This window comes from Pleurodeles waltl, chromosome 12, assembly GCF_031143425.1.
Source record: "Pleurodeles waltl isolate 20211129_DDA chromosome 12, aPleWal1.hap1.20221129, whole genome shotgun sequence".
Classification (NCBI taxonomy): domain Eukaryota; kingdom Metazoa; phylum Chordata; class Amphibia; order Caudata; family Salamandridae; genus Pleurodeles; species Pleurodeles waltl.
This window is the reverse complement of record NC_090451.1, coordinates 79,690,282-79,710,044: the sequence shown is the minus strand read 5'-3', so window position 1 is coordinate 79,710,044 and position 19,763 is coordinate 79,690,282. Positions and strand designations below refer to the sequence as shown.

Sequence of the window (19,763 nt, the reverse complement as noted above, 5' to 3'; positions counted from 1 at the left end):
GGCGTCGCGAGTGAGCGACCTCTGACCTGTTTTAGGTCTAGAGCTCGCCCCCCACGCCCGAAGCACCACCTTGCTGTCTCGTGCCCCTGACCCCCGCTGCTGCTAGCGTGTTCGAGGCCCTGGTAAGCTTCACTAGACCCGTGTGCCGCTTTCCGCCGTTCTGTAAGTGTTTTTCTACTTTTTTCAGCGCCTTGCCTCCTTGCGCTCTTGCCCCCATTGTGCCCCTTCTGATCGCTGTACCCCGATTGTATTTGTGCCGTCATTGTATTTTGTGACTATTTTAACTTTTTGCCTTACTGTTGTGCCTTGTTTTTCCTGGTTTTTCGCCCCTTGGGCGCTCCCCCTTGCTGATCTCTCCTTGCCGCTGCCTCCCTGCGGCCCCGCCCCCCTTGCGCCCCCATTCGCCGCTCCCTCCCGCCTCCCAGCTGCTCCTCCCTCCCCCCTCCCTTCTTAATGGCTGGCGCTGCGCGTCCGCTGGCGCGCCAGAGGCAAGCCGTCTGCACCCGTCCGCGCCTGGACCGCGCCCAGCGCCACCCCCCCTGGTCCTCACGGCCCCCGCACCACCAGCCTTCGCTACTCGGCCAGCGAACTCCTCGCCCTTAACCCTGGCTCCTCCACAGCCTGCTTCCAGACCACACCAAAGGACCCTTCTCCTGCCGCTCCTGCAACTTCTCCTGCAACAGAACAACGAAGCCTGCAGCAACCAACACCAACCACCTCCACTGCATCCACCTCAACACACGCTCTGCACGAAAGCACGCCATCGAGCTCTGGGACCTGCTTGACACCACTGCCCCAGACGTAGCCTTCCTGACCGAAACCTGGTGGAACGACTCCCCGGCCCCAGACATAGCCATCGCCACCCCTGACGGCTACAAGATCACCAGAAGAGATCGCACCAACGGAATCGGTGGAGGAATAACCATCGTCCACAAATCCACCCTCCAGGTCCTCACCCACACGGACGACACCCTCAAGACAGCAGAACACCTTCACTTCCAGATCCACACAGACCCCAACACCACCCTCAGAGGAACTCTCATATAACGACCACCAGGACCAAGAGCCCCCTTCAGCGAAACCATCTCCGACCTCGCAAGCACCCACGACCTCAACTTCCACCTGGATAACAACAACGACGCCAACACCGCATCACTGACCACCAACCTCTGTCTCAGACAACTGGTCAACACACCCACCCACATCGCCGGTCACACTCTAGACCCTCTCTTCTCTGCTAGCAACCACATCTCCTTCAGCCACACCACCGAACTCCACTGGACCGACCACCACTGCGTCCACTTTACATTCAAGAAACACACCGAACACCACCGCCCCCCACTACCACTGCGCCGCCGCTGGGGCAAAGTCAGAGAGGACCAACTTACCAGCACCCGCGCCAAGAACCCGCCGACCAACCCTACTGACCCGAACTCAGCAGCCACCAACCTCCAACAGTGGATCCTCAACAGCGCCAACATCCTCGCCCCACTCAAGAGACCCACCGTCAACCAAGAAAAGAAAAAAGCAGCCTGGTTCACAGACGAACTGATCACCTCCAAAAGCACCTGCCAGAAACTTAAGAAAAAATGGCTTCTCGAGCGCACGCCCGACAGTCTGGCAACTCACAAGGAAGCCACCCGCAAGCACCATCAACTGATCCGACTCACCAAACGCTCCCACTTTACAGAACGCCTAAACAACAACGCACATGACAGCAAGGAGCTCTTCTGCATCGTGAAAGAGCTCTCCAACCCCAGTGCCAACGTCAACGACGTCCCACCATCCCAGAAACTCTGCGACGCACTCTCCACCTTCTTTTATGAGAAAATTGCGGCCATCCACGACAGCCTCAACACCACACCTCCGCCAGAACCCACCCCCGACTACTCCTCCAACACCAACCCCCTCACCTCCTGGACCCACGTAGACGACACCGAAACCCGGAAAACCATGAACACCATCCACTCTGGATCCCCCTCAGACCCCTGCCCACACCACGTCTACAACAAAGCCGACGCCACCATCGCCCCCCATCTTCGCAAGATCATCCATCTTTCCTTCGACACTGCGACCTTCCCGGACAGCTGGAAGCACGCCGACATCCAAGCTCTCCTCAAGAAACCCAAGGCTGACCTCAACGACCTCAAAAACTTCCGCCCGATCTCCCTCCTCCCCTTCCCAGCGAAGGTCATCGAGAAGATCGTCAACGCCCAGCTCACCCACTACCTAGAAGACAACTCCATCCTAGACCCCTCCCAATCCGGCTTCAGACGAAATCATAGCACCGAAACTGCGCTCCTCGCCGCCACGGACGACATCAGACAACAAATGGACAATGGCGAGACTTCAGCCCTCATCCTCCTAGACCTCTCCGCAGCGTTCGACACAGTCTGCCACCGCACCCTACTAACTCGTCTCCACCAAGCCGGAATACAAGACAAAGCCCTCAAATGGATCTCCTCTTTCCTCTCCGGCAGAACCCAGAGAGTCCGACTCTCACCCTTCCGCTCCGAAGCCACCAACCTCATCTGCGGCGTCCCCCAAGGCTCCTTGCTAAGCCAGACGCTGTTCAACGTCTACATGGCCCCCCTCGCACAAGTGGCCCGCCAACACGACCTCAGCATCCTCTCCTACGCCGACGACACCCAGCTCATCCTCTCCCTCACCAAAGACCCACACACCGCCAAAGCCAACCTCCATGAGGGACTGAAATCCATCACCGAATGGATGAGAGACAGCTGCCTAAAACTAAACTCCGACAAAACGGAAGTTCTCATCCTCGGACGCACCCCCTCAGCCTGGGACGACTCCTGGTGGCCCACTGCACTGGGACCCCAGCCTACTCCAGCCAACCACGCACGCAACCTCGGCTTCATCCTCGACTCTGCCCTCACCATGTCCAAACAAGTCAACGCAGTCTCCTCCTCCTGCTTCAACACCCTGCGCATGCTCCGAAGAATCTACAAGTGGATCCCGACGGAGACCAGAAAAACTGTGACCCAGGCCCTCGTCAGTAGCAGACTGGACTACGGCAACGCACTTTACACAGGCATCCCAGCAAAAGACATCCAACGACTCCAACGCATCCAGAACGCATCCGCCCGCCTGATCCTCGACATACCCCGCCAATGCCACATCTCCCACCACCTGAAGGACCTCCACTGGCTCCCCGTAGACAAGAGGATCACCTTTTAAACTACTCACCCACGCGCACAAAGCACTACACAACGCCGGACCCGCCTACCTGAACAACAGACTCAACTTCTACGTCCCCACCCGCCAACTCCGCTCGGCCGACCTCTCCCTCGCCATCGTCCCCAGAATCCAACGCAAGACCTCCGGCGGCAGATCCTTCTCCTACCTCGCCGCCAAGACCTGGAACTCCCTCCATGCGCCAGACCCCGGACCTCCTCACCTTCAGGAGACTCCTCAAGACATGGCTCTTCGACCGATAGCAGCTGCCCCCCTCAGCGCCTTGAAACCCTAACAGGTACATAGTGCGCTCTATAAATGTTTTGATTGATTGATTGCCCCCATACACACTCACTCTGACCCCCACACACACTCACTCTGCCCCCCCACACACACACACTCTGCCCCCACACACACACACACTCACTCTGCCCCCCACACACACACTCACTCTGCCCCCCACACACACACTCACTCTGCCCCCCACACACACACTCACTCTGCCCCCCACACACACACTCACTCTGCCCCCCACACACACACTCACTCTGCCCCCCCCACACACACACACTCACTCTGCCCCCCCCACACACACACACTCACTCTGCCCCCCCACACACACACACTCACTCTGCCCCCCCACACACACACACTCACTCTGCCCCCCCCACACACACTCACTCTGCCCCCCCCACACACACACTCACTCTGCCCCCCACACACACTCACTCTGCCCCCCACACACACTCACTCTGCCCCCCACACACACTCACTCTGCCCCCCACACACACTCACTCTGCCCCCCACACACACTCACTCACTGCCCCCCACACACACACTCACTCACTGCCCCCCACACACACACTCACTCTGCCCCCCACACACACACTCACTCTGCCCCCCACACACACACTCACTCTGCCCCCACACACACACTCACTCTGCCCCCCACACACACACTCACTCTGCCCCCCCCACACACACACTCACTCTGCCCCCCACACACACACACTCACTCTGCCCCCCACACACACACACTCACTCTGCCCCCCACACACACACTCACTCTGCCCCCCACACACACACACACTCACTCTGCCCCCCACACACACACACTCACTCTGCCCCCCACACACACACACACACTCACTCTGCCCCCCACACACACACTCACTCTGCCCCCCACACACACACACACTCACTCTGCCCCCCACACACACTCACTCTGCCCCCCACACACACTCACTCTGCCCCCCACACACACACTCACTCTGCCCCCCACACACACACTCACTCTGCCCCCCACACACACACTCACTCTGCCCCCCACACACACACTCACTCTGCCCCCCACACACACACTCACTCTGCCCCCCACACACACACTCACTCTGCCCCCCACACACACACTCACTCTGCCCCCCACACACACTCACTCTGCCCCCCACACACACTCACTCTGCCCCCCACACACACTCACTCTGCCCCCCACGCACACTCACTCTGCCCCCCACGCACACTCACTCTGCCCCCCACGCACACTCACTCTGCCCCCCACGCACACTCACTCTGCCCCCCCACGCACACTCACTCTGCCCCCCCACGCACACTCACTCTGCCCCCCCACGCACACTCACTCTGCCCCCCCACGCACACTCACTCTGCCCCCCCACGCACACTCACTCTGCCCCCCCACGCACACTCACTCTGCCCCCCCACGCACACTCACTCTGCCCCCCCACGCACACTCACTCTGCCCCCCCACGCACACTCACTCTGCCCCCCCACGCACACTCACTCTGCCCCCCCACGCACACTCACTCTGCCCCCCCACGCACACTCACTCTGCCCCCCCACGCACACTCACTCTGCCCCCCCACGCACACTCACTCTGCCCCCCCACGCACACTCACTCTGCCCCCCCACGCACACGCACTCTGCCCCCCCACGCACACTCACTCTGCCCCCCCACGCACACGCACTCTGCCCCCCCACGCACACGCACTCTGCCCCCCCACGCACACGCACTCTGCCCCCCCACGCACACGCACTCTGCCCCCCCACGCACACGCACTCTGCCCCCCCACGCACACGCACTCTGCCCCCCCACGCACACGCACTCTGCCCCCCCACGCACACTCACTCTGCCCCCCCACGCACACGCACTCTGCCCCCCCACGCACACGCACTCTGCCCCCCCACGCACACGCACTCTGCCCCCCCACGCACGCACTCTGCCCCCCCACGCACGCACTCTGCCCCCCCACGCACACTCACTCTGCCCCCCCACGCACACTCACTCTGCCCCCCCACGCACACTCACTCTGCCCCCCCACGCACACTCACTCTGCCCCCCCACGCACACTCACTCTGCCCCCCCACGCACACTCACTCTGCCCCCCCACGCACACTCACTCTGCCCCCCCACGCACACTCACTCTGCCCCCCCACGCACACTCACTCTGCCCCCCCACGCACACTCACTCTGCCCCCCCACGCACACTCACTCTGCCCCCCCACACACACACACTCTGCCCCCCCACACACACACACTCTGCCCCCCCACACACACACACTCTGCCCCCCCACACACACACACTCTCACACGGCCCCCACACACACACTCACTCTCACACGGCCCCCACACACACACACTCACTCTCACACGGCCCCCACACACACACTCTCACTCTCACACGGCCCCCACACACACACTCTCACTCGGCCCCCACACACACACTCTCACTCTCACACGGCCCCCACACACACACTCTCACTCTCACACGGCCCCCACACACACACTCTCACTCGGCCCCCACACACACACTCTCACTCTCACACGGCCCCCACACACACACTCTCACTCTCACACGGCCCCCACACACACACACACTCTCACACGGCCCCCACACACACACACACTCTCACACGGCCCCCACACACACACACACTCTCACACGGCCCCCACACACACACTCTCACACGGCCCCCACACACACACTCTCACACGGCCCCCACACTCTCACACGGCCCCCACACCCTCACACACACCCCCACTCTCACTCTCTCTCACACACTCTCACTCTCTCTCACACACTCTCACTCTCTCTCACACACTCTCACTCTCTCTCACACACTCTCACTCTCTCTCACACACTCTCACTCTCTCTCACACACTCTCACTCTCTCTCACACACTCTCACTCTCTCTCACACACTCTCACTCTCTCTCACACTCCTACCTTCAATCTAGATGCATGAATGGCAGCCACGAGTCTCAAGATTTGTACTCCAAGCCAGACCTGTGTTAAGATTTACATCTCTAGTTTTTTGGGGTCGAGCGCGCAAAGCGCTCCGTCCCTGGTGTAATCTCTATGTTGGCTTTTAACTACACCGATCAGTTTGGTTGGTTTGTGGGCTTGCCTTTTAAAATTCACTTGATTTCATTAGTGAAAGGCATGCATACGTCATGCCTTTTCTGGTGTTTAGCTCTCCTCGAGCACCGGTATAGTTCTGAAACATACAAGTCTGTGTTTTCCGTATGGTTTTTGGACTACTCTTTCTTTTTAATTCGTAGGCAGCGCAATCTCTCTGGGAAACCTTGTCACATGGATAATCGCAATTTTGCCAGTTACATGGATAATTGCACTTTTTCCACAGATAATTGCACTTTTGACAGTAACATGGATAAACACGCATTTGCCGATATGCTTCATTGCGTGCAAACTTCTGTTTCCCTTTCTGTGTCTGCTTCATGTTCATGGCGGCCGTCTGCCCGGTTATGTGAAACTGTTTTACTTTTCATTTTCAGTTTATGTAGCAAGAAAAGTCCGGTTAGGAGTTTACAATGCTAATAGCTTTAACTCGAGCAAACGCAAGACCCATTGCATTGCAAATGCTTGTTATTTTTTACCAAGCAGTGACAGTTTAATTAATGTACGCCTTTTCAGCTTGAGTTCTCCAACAAGAAACAATCTGGTCCATTTTGAGTCCGACCCAACTTGTTAATAATTGTTATAAAATTCAAGCCTTGAATAATTATAAAAATGTTACTAGACCTGCAGATCGAGTAACCTGAATAATCTACTTGACCGGAGTATAATGTACTTGACCAGTCAGTGGGTCTCAAATTGTGTGATCCGAGACAAATATTTTATTTTACAGTCTCACCTTTTTCTACATTCTCACATATGAGTGCACCTTCAAATATGTGAGCTTGGCATTTCTGGTGTACAAAAAAAGTCTCTTATTTAATTAGACTAAATGTTTGTTACGTAATAAGAATCTAGCCCACATATAGAGGACATATGATCCACGACTTGCCACTTCGCTTACTAATAGCGTAGCCATCAGGGCAGGAGTGTTTCTCAGTTTGTTTAAAATCTCACTTTTAATAAGTATATCACCAAAGCATGGTGTGGTAGCGCACTGTCATTTTCCAAGAAATATCCAAAAACCATTCCACTAACTTGCAGCTTTACTAATAAAACTATATCGTGTATTAATAATAATCTGTGTAAATTGGGTTTCAGAAAATAATTTATCATTTGCAAATCGCCAAGCAAAGTGTTTTGTTTTCATTCTTTTAAAATATTTTTTCATCACACAAGTACAAAAATTGGCTTTCACATCTACTGAAATATATTTTGAAATGTTTGCAGACACAACATTTAAATAACTCTTTGTACAGCAGGTCAGAGTTCACCTTACAAAATCCGGAACTATGCAGTCAGAATGAACATTAATTGTAAGACAAACTGACTTTTGACCTCTGTCTCTGAAACATTTTCGAGGCCTGAAATGTAAGAAGAGAAAGTGGAATCCCCCCCTTTCCCTTCAAGGAAAGCGTGCTTGCAGTTGCACTCTCTTGTAGATTCCATCCATAAACATATGATGGCTGTCTGTAAAGTCTCTGCAATGGCGAGATTCAGGTAAATAATGGGCAGGTACAGGTGCGCAAAAGTCTTGTTTTTGGAGCATCTCATTTCGAATAAAATGCCTGATCCCAGACTTAGTCACTTATCAGAAGTAAGAACTTTAGTTAAATTGGATAACTTTAATTTCATCCTAACACTTTACTAAGTTGTTAGTAATCCTGAGCACTGTGAGTGGACTTTAACCTCCCTGTACAGCTTCAGTTCACATGTGTGTGAACAGCTAGTTTTAGTGGCTGCTTCAAGTGAAGTTTTTTTGGTGACTGTCATTTTATTTATTCTTGCAAGCTGTCACTTGTCCTTGGTGTCAAGATAGACATGACAAGCAGTTGTGCACTGGTGCCATCCATCTGAACCTGAATTGTTTGTGCAGAAACTCATCGTCCTCCATTCTCCAGGAAAGAAAACTACCTTGAAGGGGCTAGCCTGAAACAATATTAGCTTGCGTACTCAAAGCCAATTTTGTATATTTTGCATAGAGACAAGATTTGCTTATGTATCACCAAGGTGAGCAGATCAGATTCCATGCAGGAAGCACTAGTAAAAGATTTGCATTAAATTCCGAAAAGGAAATGGATGCAGTAATGATGCAAAATTCTCCTACATCTATGAAATAGGCACAGTGTGAGAATGAACAGCGAATGTCACTCGGGGAGACAGTAGGTAACCATCTAAGATTCTTCTTCATATAGAGCTGACAGCGCAAGCAGCAACATGTAAATCCTGCACACGCCTTCCACTATCTCTGCAGATAGCATTCTTATGGCAGGAGCAGCTAGCGCATGCTTTCAACAAAGAGAATTGGGATTGCCTAGCATAATTGATGCAACCACCATATATTCCCCAGAGTCAGTGAAAATCTTACCAGTGAATGCTTTGCTTTGTGTTACTATAGATATACCACCCCTCTGGTCTTGCACATGAAGTGAAAAATAACACCCACAATGGGGAAAGAAATGATGCCTCTTATTTCCTTTGTAGAGTTTGACCAACACATCCGTCTGCCCACCTGCTGAGTTCACCACCTTACCCCTGACAACTTGCCACTAGGCCGATCTCTCTTAAGCCTCCATGAACTCCCACCCCCTCCCCAAAATTATCTAAGACTTTCTCGCTATTGAGCAGTTCTTCTGAAACGTACAAACTTTGTTCTTGAGGAAAGGGAACTGCTTGTGCCTCCAATCTTAGAACAGCCCCATGACTATTTTGATATCTCAATTTTCAATTGGCTGTTTGGATGTGTTTTTCTGCTACAATTGGAATGCTTGAAAGTCTATTTTACAGATATATCAGTAAGCTGATAGCACTCTGTAACATCAGTAGCACTTGCTGCACTGTTTGCAATTATTATAAAATGGTGACCATCTTGAAATGGTATTATACGTACACTTTTATTGTACTGTTTTACCATTCCAAGGTAGACATCCTATAAATAGTAGCTAATGGTGTGGTGACAGTGAATATTGAGCCCTTACAAAAACATCTGAAAAAAGGATCCTATAGAAAAGAAAGCACATTTTTCTTGTGACATTGATTTTTCAGCTACTTTAGTCTGTTAACTTATTAACAGCACATTATAAGCAAAATTAATAGCATGTTGTACAGCTATCCTACCTATTGGCTTTACCAGTGCTTGTTTGGTCTGTTGATACCAACCTCTGTTTTTTCAGTACCCACAAATTAGGATTTGGGTCAGCCCCTTCAAACAATTGGTTTGCTTGAGTTGAGCCTCCTTCTGTCATTGGCTTAAGACTTGATTAACCAGATATTTCTTCAGCCCAAAGGAGTCTCTTATTCCTACCAAAATGATATTGGCTATTTGGGCGTATCCTTCCACCTACTACTAAGTGCTACCACTGCCATACCTGAGGAATAATTTGAATCTGAAAAGAAATCTAGGGCATTAGACAGTGTCGCATTTAATGATTTTCTCATACATACATTAAATACAAATCAGAATATTTTTGTTCTGTTAGACACATTGGTTCACTTTACATTAAAGCAAGATGCCAATTGGCCTTGTATATAATGAGTTCTGTTAACTATTTAGTTACCTAGCAACCACATTCTGCCACTGAACTACTGAGAAGCAGCACACTGAGCAGCTCATCTGCCTGTACTACCGGGCTGACCATGCAAAACCTGCCCCGAGAATCTTGTCTGGGTTCACTGGATAGACTTTGGGACAGATGAGAAACTTTTCGTTTTCCCATGCCGCCCTGTTTTATATGGAAGAAAGTAGTGAAAGTTCTGCACAAGTAAGTTAAACCATGAATTATTGAGGAGACGATTGCCCCATAATAATCTGTAGTCATAGCATTTATACCCCAACTAAATGCATTGGTTGTGTGATGTCCAGTGCCTGTCCTGCCTTTAGTGTTTATACTTGTGTCTGTTTCAGTAATATTTATTCCTATAATTATCCACCAATCTACCCATGATTAACTCGCCACATAATGTACAGTGGAAAATTAAATATTATTGGTAAAAATGTTTTAAAAAATATGAATGGGAAATTATTAGTCGGTGCAGTTTGCATGGGAAGACAAGCCCTTATCTAAGAAATTTTCAGTCTGAGATATCCAAGAGTGATTTGATAGAGTTTAGGTGGATGGTGGTAGAGTTTAAGAACGAGTTGGTCTATGCGGTTGGGGTGAGGATGAAGGATTGTGGGTGGGAGGCAAGTGTCTGTTCAGCAGGCATTTTGTTCCAGACAGAAAAATAGAGCATTAGTAAGTATGCTGATGTATTTGTTGAGGTCTGAGTTTCCATAACAATCCAGCCATCATCGTAAGGTGATTTGGGCTCATTGCCACAGTCAGCCAGCCATTAATACCTCAGATTGCTTTAGTCAGCCAGCCATTAATGCCTCAGATTGCTCTGTCTGTAATATTTATCATGGTGTGCATTTCTTGATAAATGAATCATCCGAAAAAGCATGTCACCTCTCCATCGAAGTTACACTTGGAAGCATATGAACCCACCACCCTAAGGCCTGACCTCATGATGCAAGTATTTGAGTTGTTTTGTTAGAGGTGTAGACGTCCATTGCCACACCATACTGTTCTCGGGAAGGTTATCCTGTGTTCGTCATTTGCTCTCTTTGTGACTGTTCGCAGTGATTTTTTGAACAGATCTTTTCATATGGATAAAAAGCTTTGGTGTATGTTAAGTAATTACTACTTTCATGTGGAGTAAATTATTTTTTGTATACATATTTATTCCAGTACAGATAAGAAATCTTTACCTTTAGGTAATGTTAAAATTGGGTTCTTTTGAGGATCCTTTTGTAAAGAACGTTTGCTCTTGAACATGGTTTAAAAATTGTTGTTAAAAAGTTTTCCTTTTCTTTGTGGTAGGCACGACTGTTTGATGAACCTCAACTGGCCAGTCTATGCCTGGAAAACATTGATAAGAACACCTCTGATGCAATCAATGCAGAAGGCTTCACAGATATTGATCTAGGTAATCATCCTAGTAAGAGGCTGCATGGTTCTGTGGGACATGGTCAGAATTAAGATGTTTCCCTGCTCTCCATGTGCTATGAACTAAAACAATTGTTGGGCCTACTTCCCTCAACAATATAAATGTTCTTTATCCTGGAATGTTTGGTGTTAGTAAACATGATTTTAATGCACAAGTGTGGAGATCCAAAAACACATTTTAATTGAGAAAAATATCATTTTTTTAAATGAATTTTACTGAGAATACAAGACTGTCAAAAGGCGTCTCTCTTAATCCAGTTTGCCAGAATTTGAAAATAAAAACCTTGATATTGTGAAAATCCTCTTAAAAATTCTTCACAGTCAAAAGCAGGAAAGTTCATGTTTGCGATCTTTGGTGCAATGGTTCCTGAACACATCTTAGCCTTAGATGGCTTTTTTTTTTAACCCAAATTTAAGCTCAAAGTTTGTGCATTCTCAGATTCATATCTATCTGTTTCATCTCTTTGTAACAATGGGAAACAGGTCTTTGCTCCAAGTGTTTATACCTCATTCATTTGTCAGTGATAACGTTTCTTAAAGGTTGTCCTTCTGAGAGAATAGTGCTGTGGCACAGGCCGGACCACAAATATTTTTTGCTCTTACTGCCGCCTTTTTTTAAATTTTATAATACTTTGCTCCTTGAGTCTGGCCCATATCTTTCCTCTGTGTCCCTCTAATGAGTCTCCCTGGAGCAAATTCAGATTGTTTTCATAGCTCCCTGATGCAGTCAAGTCCACAACAGGATTTTGTTGCCAAAATTAATAAATAGCTAGAGCAAGTTTTTTGTTATGTATTTTAGTTTCCACACCTCCTTTTACAGTTGTCATCAAATACATTTCATTCTAGACGGCTGTGCCTTGCTGACTTTCTGGTCATCTTCCCTTAGGCATTAGCCAGTCTTTGTGGTGAAGTGGACCACCTCCTACAGGGTGAACATTTGTACCGTTGTCTCTACATGCGTTAGAGTTTTAGCAGCCTAACACTGTTACTTTAAAGTAATCCCCCTACTCCTGGCAGGTTGAAACACATTAGTGTTTCCACTGTTCTCCTCTGGTCCAAGCGTCTTCTCACTACCTTGTTTGGCACAGGTTTATCGTAACCCTAAAGGGAGTCTGGCCCGAGTGCATGAATACAGAGCACCACCACTTTTCCTTCAGGGTTTATGTGTAAAAGGTAAACAGGCCTCTGGTTGTTTTTAGATCTGCAAGCCAACCTGGTAGCCAGGAGAAGGGAATCGCCTTAAACTCAAAACTTAGTTTTCCAGCAACAGGGCAAGGAGCCGCAGAGATGATAACCTTGTTGTAAGCCGACAGTGGAGCATTTCCTGAGGAGTTTAGCAGCTCCACTCTAACTAAATTATTTTTACTCAAGTTGACTTTAGAAAAACAAAAGTGATCATTTGTCAACGTCTCTCTTGAGCTTGCAAGGTTTTTAAAGTAATGGGACACTTTTGCCAAATTCAGTTTGAAGCCAGTCCCCAATGAAGTATAAATAGAGTGATGGTCACACATTCTTTAAGGCTGTTATGTTCAGGAATCATTGAAAAACAAAACTTGTAGTGCAAAGCTGAGCTTTGGAAGAGCCAGGTATTTTTCTGTTTAGTTCCTCCGTTGCCATCTTATCTGTCATTGTGCTTTGTCACTCCTGACTTCAAGGCTTTTTCTTTAATTATTGTTTATTCCTTTTCTCTGCAGATACACTAATAGCAGTGTTGGAACGTGACACATTAGGCATTCGGGAAATCAGATTGTTTAATGCCATGGTTCGTTGGTCAGAGGCAGAGTGCCCACGACAGCAGCATCAGGTGACTCCTGAGAACAAGAGAAAAGTACTGGGAAAAGCACTCTCACTCATTCGCTTCCCACTTATGACAATTGAGGAATTTGCAGCAGGTAACTAGTGTTAGAAAACAAAGTACTGTTCGTTGCATTGGCCAAAATAGTAAAACTTCAGATATTGAATGCAGAAATGCCCAAAGCCTTGGGGTCTACGTTTGTGACATGAATCTGTAATCTTCAGACAGTCCACTTCGGAGAGGTTTGTTTAGGTCTAAAATCGGGGATCTATGGCCACCGTGCCTCCATTTAGGAACTTAACATCCTTGTTATGTTATGAGAAACACCACAGCATTTGCTTAATTGCTTGAAGGGGCTGACAAAGTAGCCAGGTTCATAATCATCCAAGGATTAAATGTACATCCAGTAGTTTGAAATGGTCTTGACTGCCAGTCCTGGGTGATTTTTAAACCAGTGCGCCTTATGGTTTTACCCTTTGTTTCTTATAAACCTGAACTTGCCATGTGTGTCTCCAAGCCTCCTCTACCCCTCCACCTGTAGCAGGTTATCATGAACAGACAATGATGAGGGAACAGTGATGTTAACTAAAATAACTTTAGGTCGAGACACGCTTTCTCTTATACTCAGGCCAACCAGCTGGGACCAGCAAACTGGACAACTACATAGCATTGGATGTTGAACCCAGGTGCATGAGTACAAAGTCATTTTTTTCTAATTTAGACAAACTACAATTTATGAAAGTATTTTTGGACATTGGGTCCGCTTCTGTTTGTACCACCCTCTTGGAGAGAAAACAAGATACAGCTTCTGAACCTATGCATGATTGCTTGACAAACTGAACAAAGACTAATTCCTTGATTGCAGTGGCAGCCGAGCATTGATCCAAAATACGAGCAACATCTTGCAACACTACCCTCCAGACAAAGGAGGTAGAAGGTTTTTCTCTTTGAGCACTTGTATAATCACGTTTAGCCTATGTCTGTTAAAGTATCCAAGATTAGAACAATTCCAGCCAGATATGCTGGGGAACCAGGGCACAATATTGACCCATTCATAAAAAACTCCCAGAAGAACAGGTAGTACAGGCAAATGACATTCTAAAGAAGGTAAACTTACTTCACCAGCCTTTATTAACACATCAATACATGTTGCCTATCTAAGTTCTGACAGTTGGCTAATATAGTGGTTTTGGCATGCTATGGCAGTTTATGGATGGTATAATAAACAATGTCCCAGACAACAATAGGTTCACCAAACTTATTCATATACCGCAAGTTTACTCTAAGTATATGTATCTAATTACTTTGCTTGAGTAACTCATACCTGTTGAATTCATGGTTATTGCGGTCAGTGTTTGTTTTTTATATTATTGGGATTCCAGCCCCCTATTCCTAAATTGAACCGCACCCCATATAGTAACTGGATGGCAAGTTACACAGCACATGGGCCTGCCTTTCGACATGAAACCTTTGTTGGGCAATGGCTTTGATGATTCTCTGAGATGATAAAAGTACAGACACCACAAGATCAAATGTTTAATCTCGCAAGTAGTTTGGAACTAGTGGATCAACCCAGTCCTACCATCAGTGCTCTGCCTCATTAAAAAAAGGTCCCAGAACACCAGTCCAACACAGACGACAGGGACTCAAGCCAATGGAGTATACATGTGGGGAGAGCACACTTTACTCCTCCCAATAAGTTCACCACCTGCCAACCTAATGTTGTGTGTGTGTGTGTGTGTGTAATAATTTAAATTCATAGCGGATTGACCTGCAACTTCTTCATTTATTTGTTGTGATGCAGTAAAGGAAAGTGTGACCCTTGTGCTGTTATTTTTTAATTTCATTGTATATTCATTTACGTTTCTAAAATTAATTTAGTGTTGTTTTCAGTCAAGAAATCATTCATCTCTGGAGTTTGTGTCCAGCAGCTTTTCTTTCAAACCCTCTTCTTCTGTCCAGGTCCTGCCCAGTCTGGAATCCTCACAGACCGTGAAGTGGTCAGCCTTTTTTTGCACTTTACAGTGAACCCAAAGCCACGGGTGGAGTTTATAGACCGACCTCGATGCTGCCTGAGAGGGAAGGAGTGCAGTATCAACCGTTTCCAGCAAGTGGAGAGCCGCTGGGGCTACAGTGGCACCAGCGACAGAATACGGTTAGTTTCTCTAAACTGTTAATGATCTGGAAAGGAGGTGTGTTTTATTGAAGTGTTGTTAGTGCAAGTTAAAGATAAGATATTGGAGAACAGCATACGTTTTTGATTAAATCTATTGGTGCATTCCTAATAGACTTTAAATCTTCTACATTGGCTCTCTTGTATTTCAGCTCCACTGTAGAATGGTCTAGTGTTATTATCTCTGCAGCCTTGGGCCACTGTCTATTTTCTTGTGCAGTTAATGCTGCACCTCCTGCCTTGTTTTATCTCTTTTGAAAGTAGACGTTAATATTTTTCCTCAGGTTTCTTTACATAGTACTTCTCTTTATTTGCTTTGAATGTTATTGGTGTCCATGTCTGGATCCTGCACATGTCCATTTCTAGAACGTGAGGATTCTTCCCAATCTCAATTTATAAGTGTGACTGATTTCATAGTCACAGTTCGGTTAATTAACTTTGAGACTCCTCAGTAATGTATTCCTGTTTGCGGAGGAACACTTTCTTCGTAGGCATCTGAAGTAAGTATCTGGACTGGCATGAGTAATGGAATGCCTTCTCAACAGTTATTTCTGTGTGTTTCGTGTACTGTTAACAGTGTGACATGTATACTTTTTGGCTAGGTTTGCACTACGCAGAGGTGACATGTATGCAGTGTTCAGAGAAGGGTTACTCATGGTTTCGCCAGCGCTGGCAGAACCATGCAAGATTTTGAGGATAACCTTTTACTCCAGTATTGGAACTTTCATAGATTCACATGCTTGAATCATTCCCCGTTGTCGAGATGGGAGTCCCCGGTACCTTAGAAAAGACAATGTCCCCAAGGACATAACAGCAATAAGTTTTAGCTCCATTATTTTTAGTAATCTATCCAAGTCCTTATGTAAAAAAAGGCCGAAACTGCAGCATTAACCAATCAGATAACCCCACCCTCTAGAACCCTCCTGAGAGAAGCTCCAGCACTTCCGATTTTCTACCGCATGTCGTGCTAGGAGCCTCGTCTGAGCTCTGAACATTTTGTTCCTATTGTAGTAGATTTTTCCACTTCATCTGAATTTCTTCTTTATTATTGAGTGTTTCTTATTCACACTCAGAATTTCTGGAGCTTGACTCTATCAGCACAATGTCTGACAGAGAGAGGAAAAGTCTCTTCAGAGCCTGCAGTACACGTGCAAAGAAAAGGCTACACTCTGAGGGTCCACATAGAGACTGTCCTTTTTGCCTCTATCATGAACATTCTGCTGCTGATTGCAAGGTATGTCATACCTTTTCCTCAAAAACGTTAAAGGATAGAGAGGGAAGGCTGCTAATATGGGTCCAAAAGCTTAAAACAAGAAAGAACCCTGTCTCCGATTCGGAAAGTGAGCAATCTTCCTGGTCTTCTAAGAAATCCCAAAAGAGGCAAAGATCGCCTCACTCTGAAAAGGGTTCAGAACAACCCTCAAAAACCTTTTAAAAGACGTCCCAGGGGTCTGGTGAAGGCAGCAGTCTCTCAACATCACCTCATGCAAGGACATTTTCCTCAAAGTCTAAACATCGGCCTTCAACTTCAAAGGAGGTGCCTAAACCTTCTTCAGAGCCTTCCACACCTCCACCAAAGGCTCTTGCTACTTTTAGAAAGCCTTCGTCAGCTCCAGATGACAGTATTCTCCTCAAAGAAACCAACCCGGTGTGCCAGAGGATATGGTCTGTATCCCTAGTTTCCTCATCTCTGATCTGCAGCTTATGCTGTCAGACTACAAGAAAAGTTTTCAGTCGGCACCACAGTCTGAGAACATCCCAATGGAACCTCCACCATCGGTACCTGCCACTCCAGTACCACAGTCTATGTTGTCACCTAGATCGGCGAGGAGTACCCCGCAGAGAACCTTCATGCAGGTTACTGACTCCTCGGATGAGGAGAGGGAAGAAGGAGAGCTTCAGGATGCGCATTCTGATTGGGAGAACTATATATTGCCAACCCCTTAATCTCCATTGCCTACTCCGGTGGATTCACCCCAAGGAGATATTTGGGGTTTCCATAATCTCCTTGAAAGAGCACAAAGAGATTTGCGCTGCCCATGCCATCTAAGCAGATGGACTGCTTTCTATGCGACTTAAGGAGCCTTTTCAAAAGAGTATACGCTCAATACCTATAGTAGGTTACATCTGGGAGGAAGGTCTAAAGGTAATGAAGAATCCAGCTACTGTGACAGTGGTCTTACCAAGGTTAGACAAAAAATATAAGGCTCCAGAAGACACTTCAACTTGTCTCATTGGTCATCCGAAGCCAGACTTTCCTAACCCAGGCAGCGCAGAGGCATTAAAAAAATCCATCAATGCCAGTTTCAGCACCCCCAGACAAGGAAGGTAGAAGACTGGACAACATTGGGAAGCGTTTCTCCTCTGTCGGGCTTAAAGTGAGAGCAGCAAACTTGTTGGCAATTTTGGGCAGATACGACAGGCAATTATGGGCTGATATTGCTCCGTATCTGGACCACCTTACGGAAGATTCTAAGGTGGAAGTAAAGAAAATCCTATTGGAGGGGGAGCGCACCTTGACGGAGGTTATAGATTGCGCAATAAATATTGCGCCCACTGCTTTTCGACAGCTAGCTGGTGGGGCGGTGCTCCAACGGCAGGGCTGGCTTAGGGCAACTTCCTTTCGCCTGGGAGTACAAAATAAAGTATTGGACCTCCCGTTTGATGGGGAGGCTCTTTTTGGCAAACACGTGGATGAAGCCTTGCAAGCGATAGAAACTGATAGACAACGCCAGGTCATTGGGGACCCTACAATCCAAAAAGTTGCCTTTTCGAGTCTCCAGGGGTCGAGGAGTCCCATCATATAGAGGGAGTTTTCAGAACTTTCATTATCCCTCATTTGCGACTTAGCATTTCAGACCCCAATATTCACGGAGACCGCAACCCCAGGCGACCTATTCCAGGCCTCCTCCCAGAGGTAGAGCACATCAGAGCAAGGATTCAGTTTAACGCCAATGACCGCTTTCAGGCTCTGGCTACATCCCCACCACCAATTCACAGAATAGGGGGAAGAATATCAAACTTTATTCGCAAATGGCAAGTAACGTTCGACCATTGGGTATTAAAGATAGTTCAATTTGGCCACATTTTGGAGTTCATCCAAATCCCACCTTCACACCCTCCACATACCTTCTTTCAAAAGCATCTAAAACCACTCCGGTTGGAGGTCTTGACCATGCTAAAGAAGGGAGCTATAGAGTTCCTTCTTCGGAAAAGGGCAGAGGTTTTTACTCCATTTTCTTTCTAGTACGCAAAAACTGGGAAGCATGGCGTCCCATTCTCGATCTCAGGGACTTAAATACCTCAAATGTCAAACCTTTCGCATGGTCATGTTGCAGGACATTCTCCTCTGCATGAATCACGGAGACTTTATGGCGACCCTGGATCTACAGGATGCTTACTTTCATATCCCGATTTCACCTGCTTACAGAAAGTTTCTGCGTTTCACAGTAGCCGGCAGCCATTTCCAGTTCAGAGTTCTTCCATATGACCTGAAGTCTGCCCCCAGAATCTTTACAAAGTGTCTAGCTCTGGTACCGGCTGGGCTGAGAGAAAAAATATTAAAATTTTCACTATTCAGATGATTGGCTAATAAAAGTGCGGTCTATCAAGAGGCTTGCATGGAATTATTCGATAATCTGGGTCTCACTCTGAATTGGAACAAGTGAAAGATTTTACCAACAAGAGTAACAACCTTTTTAGGGGCAACAATAGACACAATCAGGGACAAGGCCTTCCCTTCAGTGGAGAGACAAACCAAGCTCATATCTCTAACAAGCAGAGTTCAAAGAAGAAAGTCTATTTCGGTACGCAGCTACAAATCGCTTCTGGGGATGATGTCACCTTGAATTCAGCAAGTTTCTTTTTGTCTCCTGAGAATGCGCCCCCTGCAAGAGGAACTAGATCTCCAATGGATTCAGAAAGAGGGTTCATTCAACGATTCGATCACAGTGACTCTTCGTGTTCTTGAAGCGCTCCACTAATGGTCAGATCAGTTAATCATCGCAGTAGGTGTTCCTTTTCTGTCTCCGCGACCCCCATTGGTCATTACCATGGACGCTTCTCTGGAAGGATGGAGGCTGTACCTTCAAAATCTACAGGTCAGTGGAAGGTGGAGCAGCTCTATGCAGAAATATCACATCAATTTCCTAGAGTTGAGAGCAGTTTTTCTGGCCCTGCAGG

General features: G+C 47.7%; 1 protein-coding gene across 2 annotated transcripts in view; it reads left to right on the top strand.

Moving 5' to 3' along the window:
* BTBD2 (BTB domain containing 2) overlaps positions 1-19,763 on the top strand; it is a 127,704-nt gene that overhangs the window by 44,929 nt on the left and 63,012 nt on the right. For both annotated transcript variants that reach the window (XM_069216607.1, XM_069216606.1), the window contains 3 exons: positions 11,488-11,593; positions 13,308-13,505; positions 15,371-15,563. In XM_069216607.1, coding sequence (XP_069072708.1) covers positions 11,488-11,593; positions 13,308-13,505; positions 15,371-15,563 — 497 coding nt within the window. The remainder of the gene's footprint in view (positions 1-11,487; positions 11,594-13,307; positions 13,506-15,370; positions 15,564-19,763) is intronic.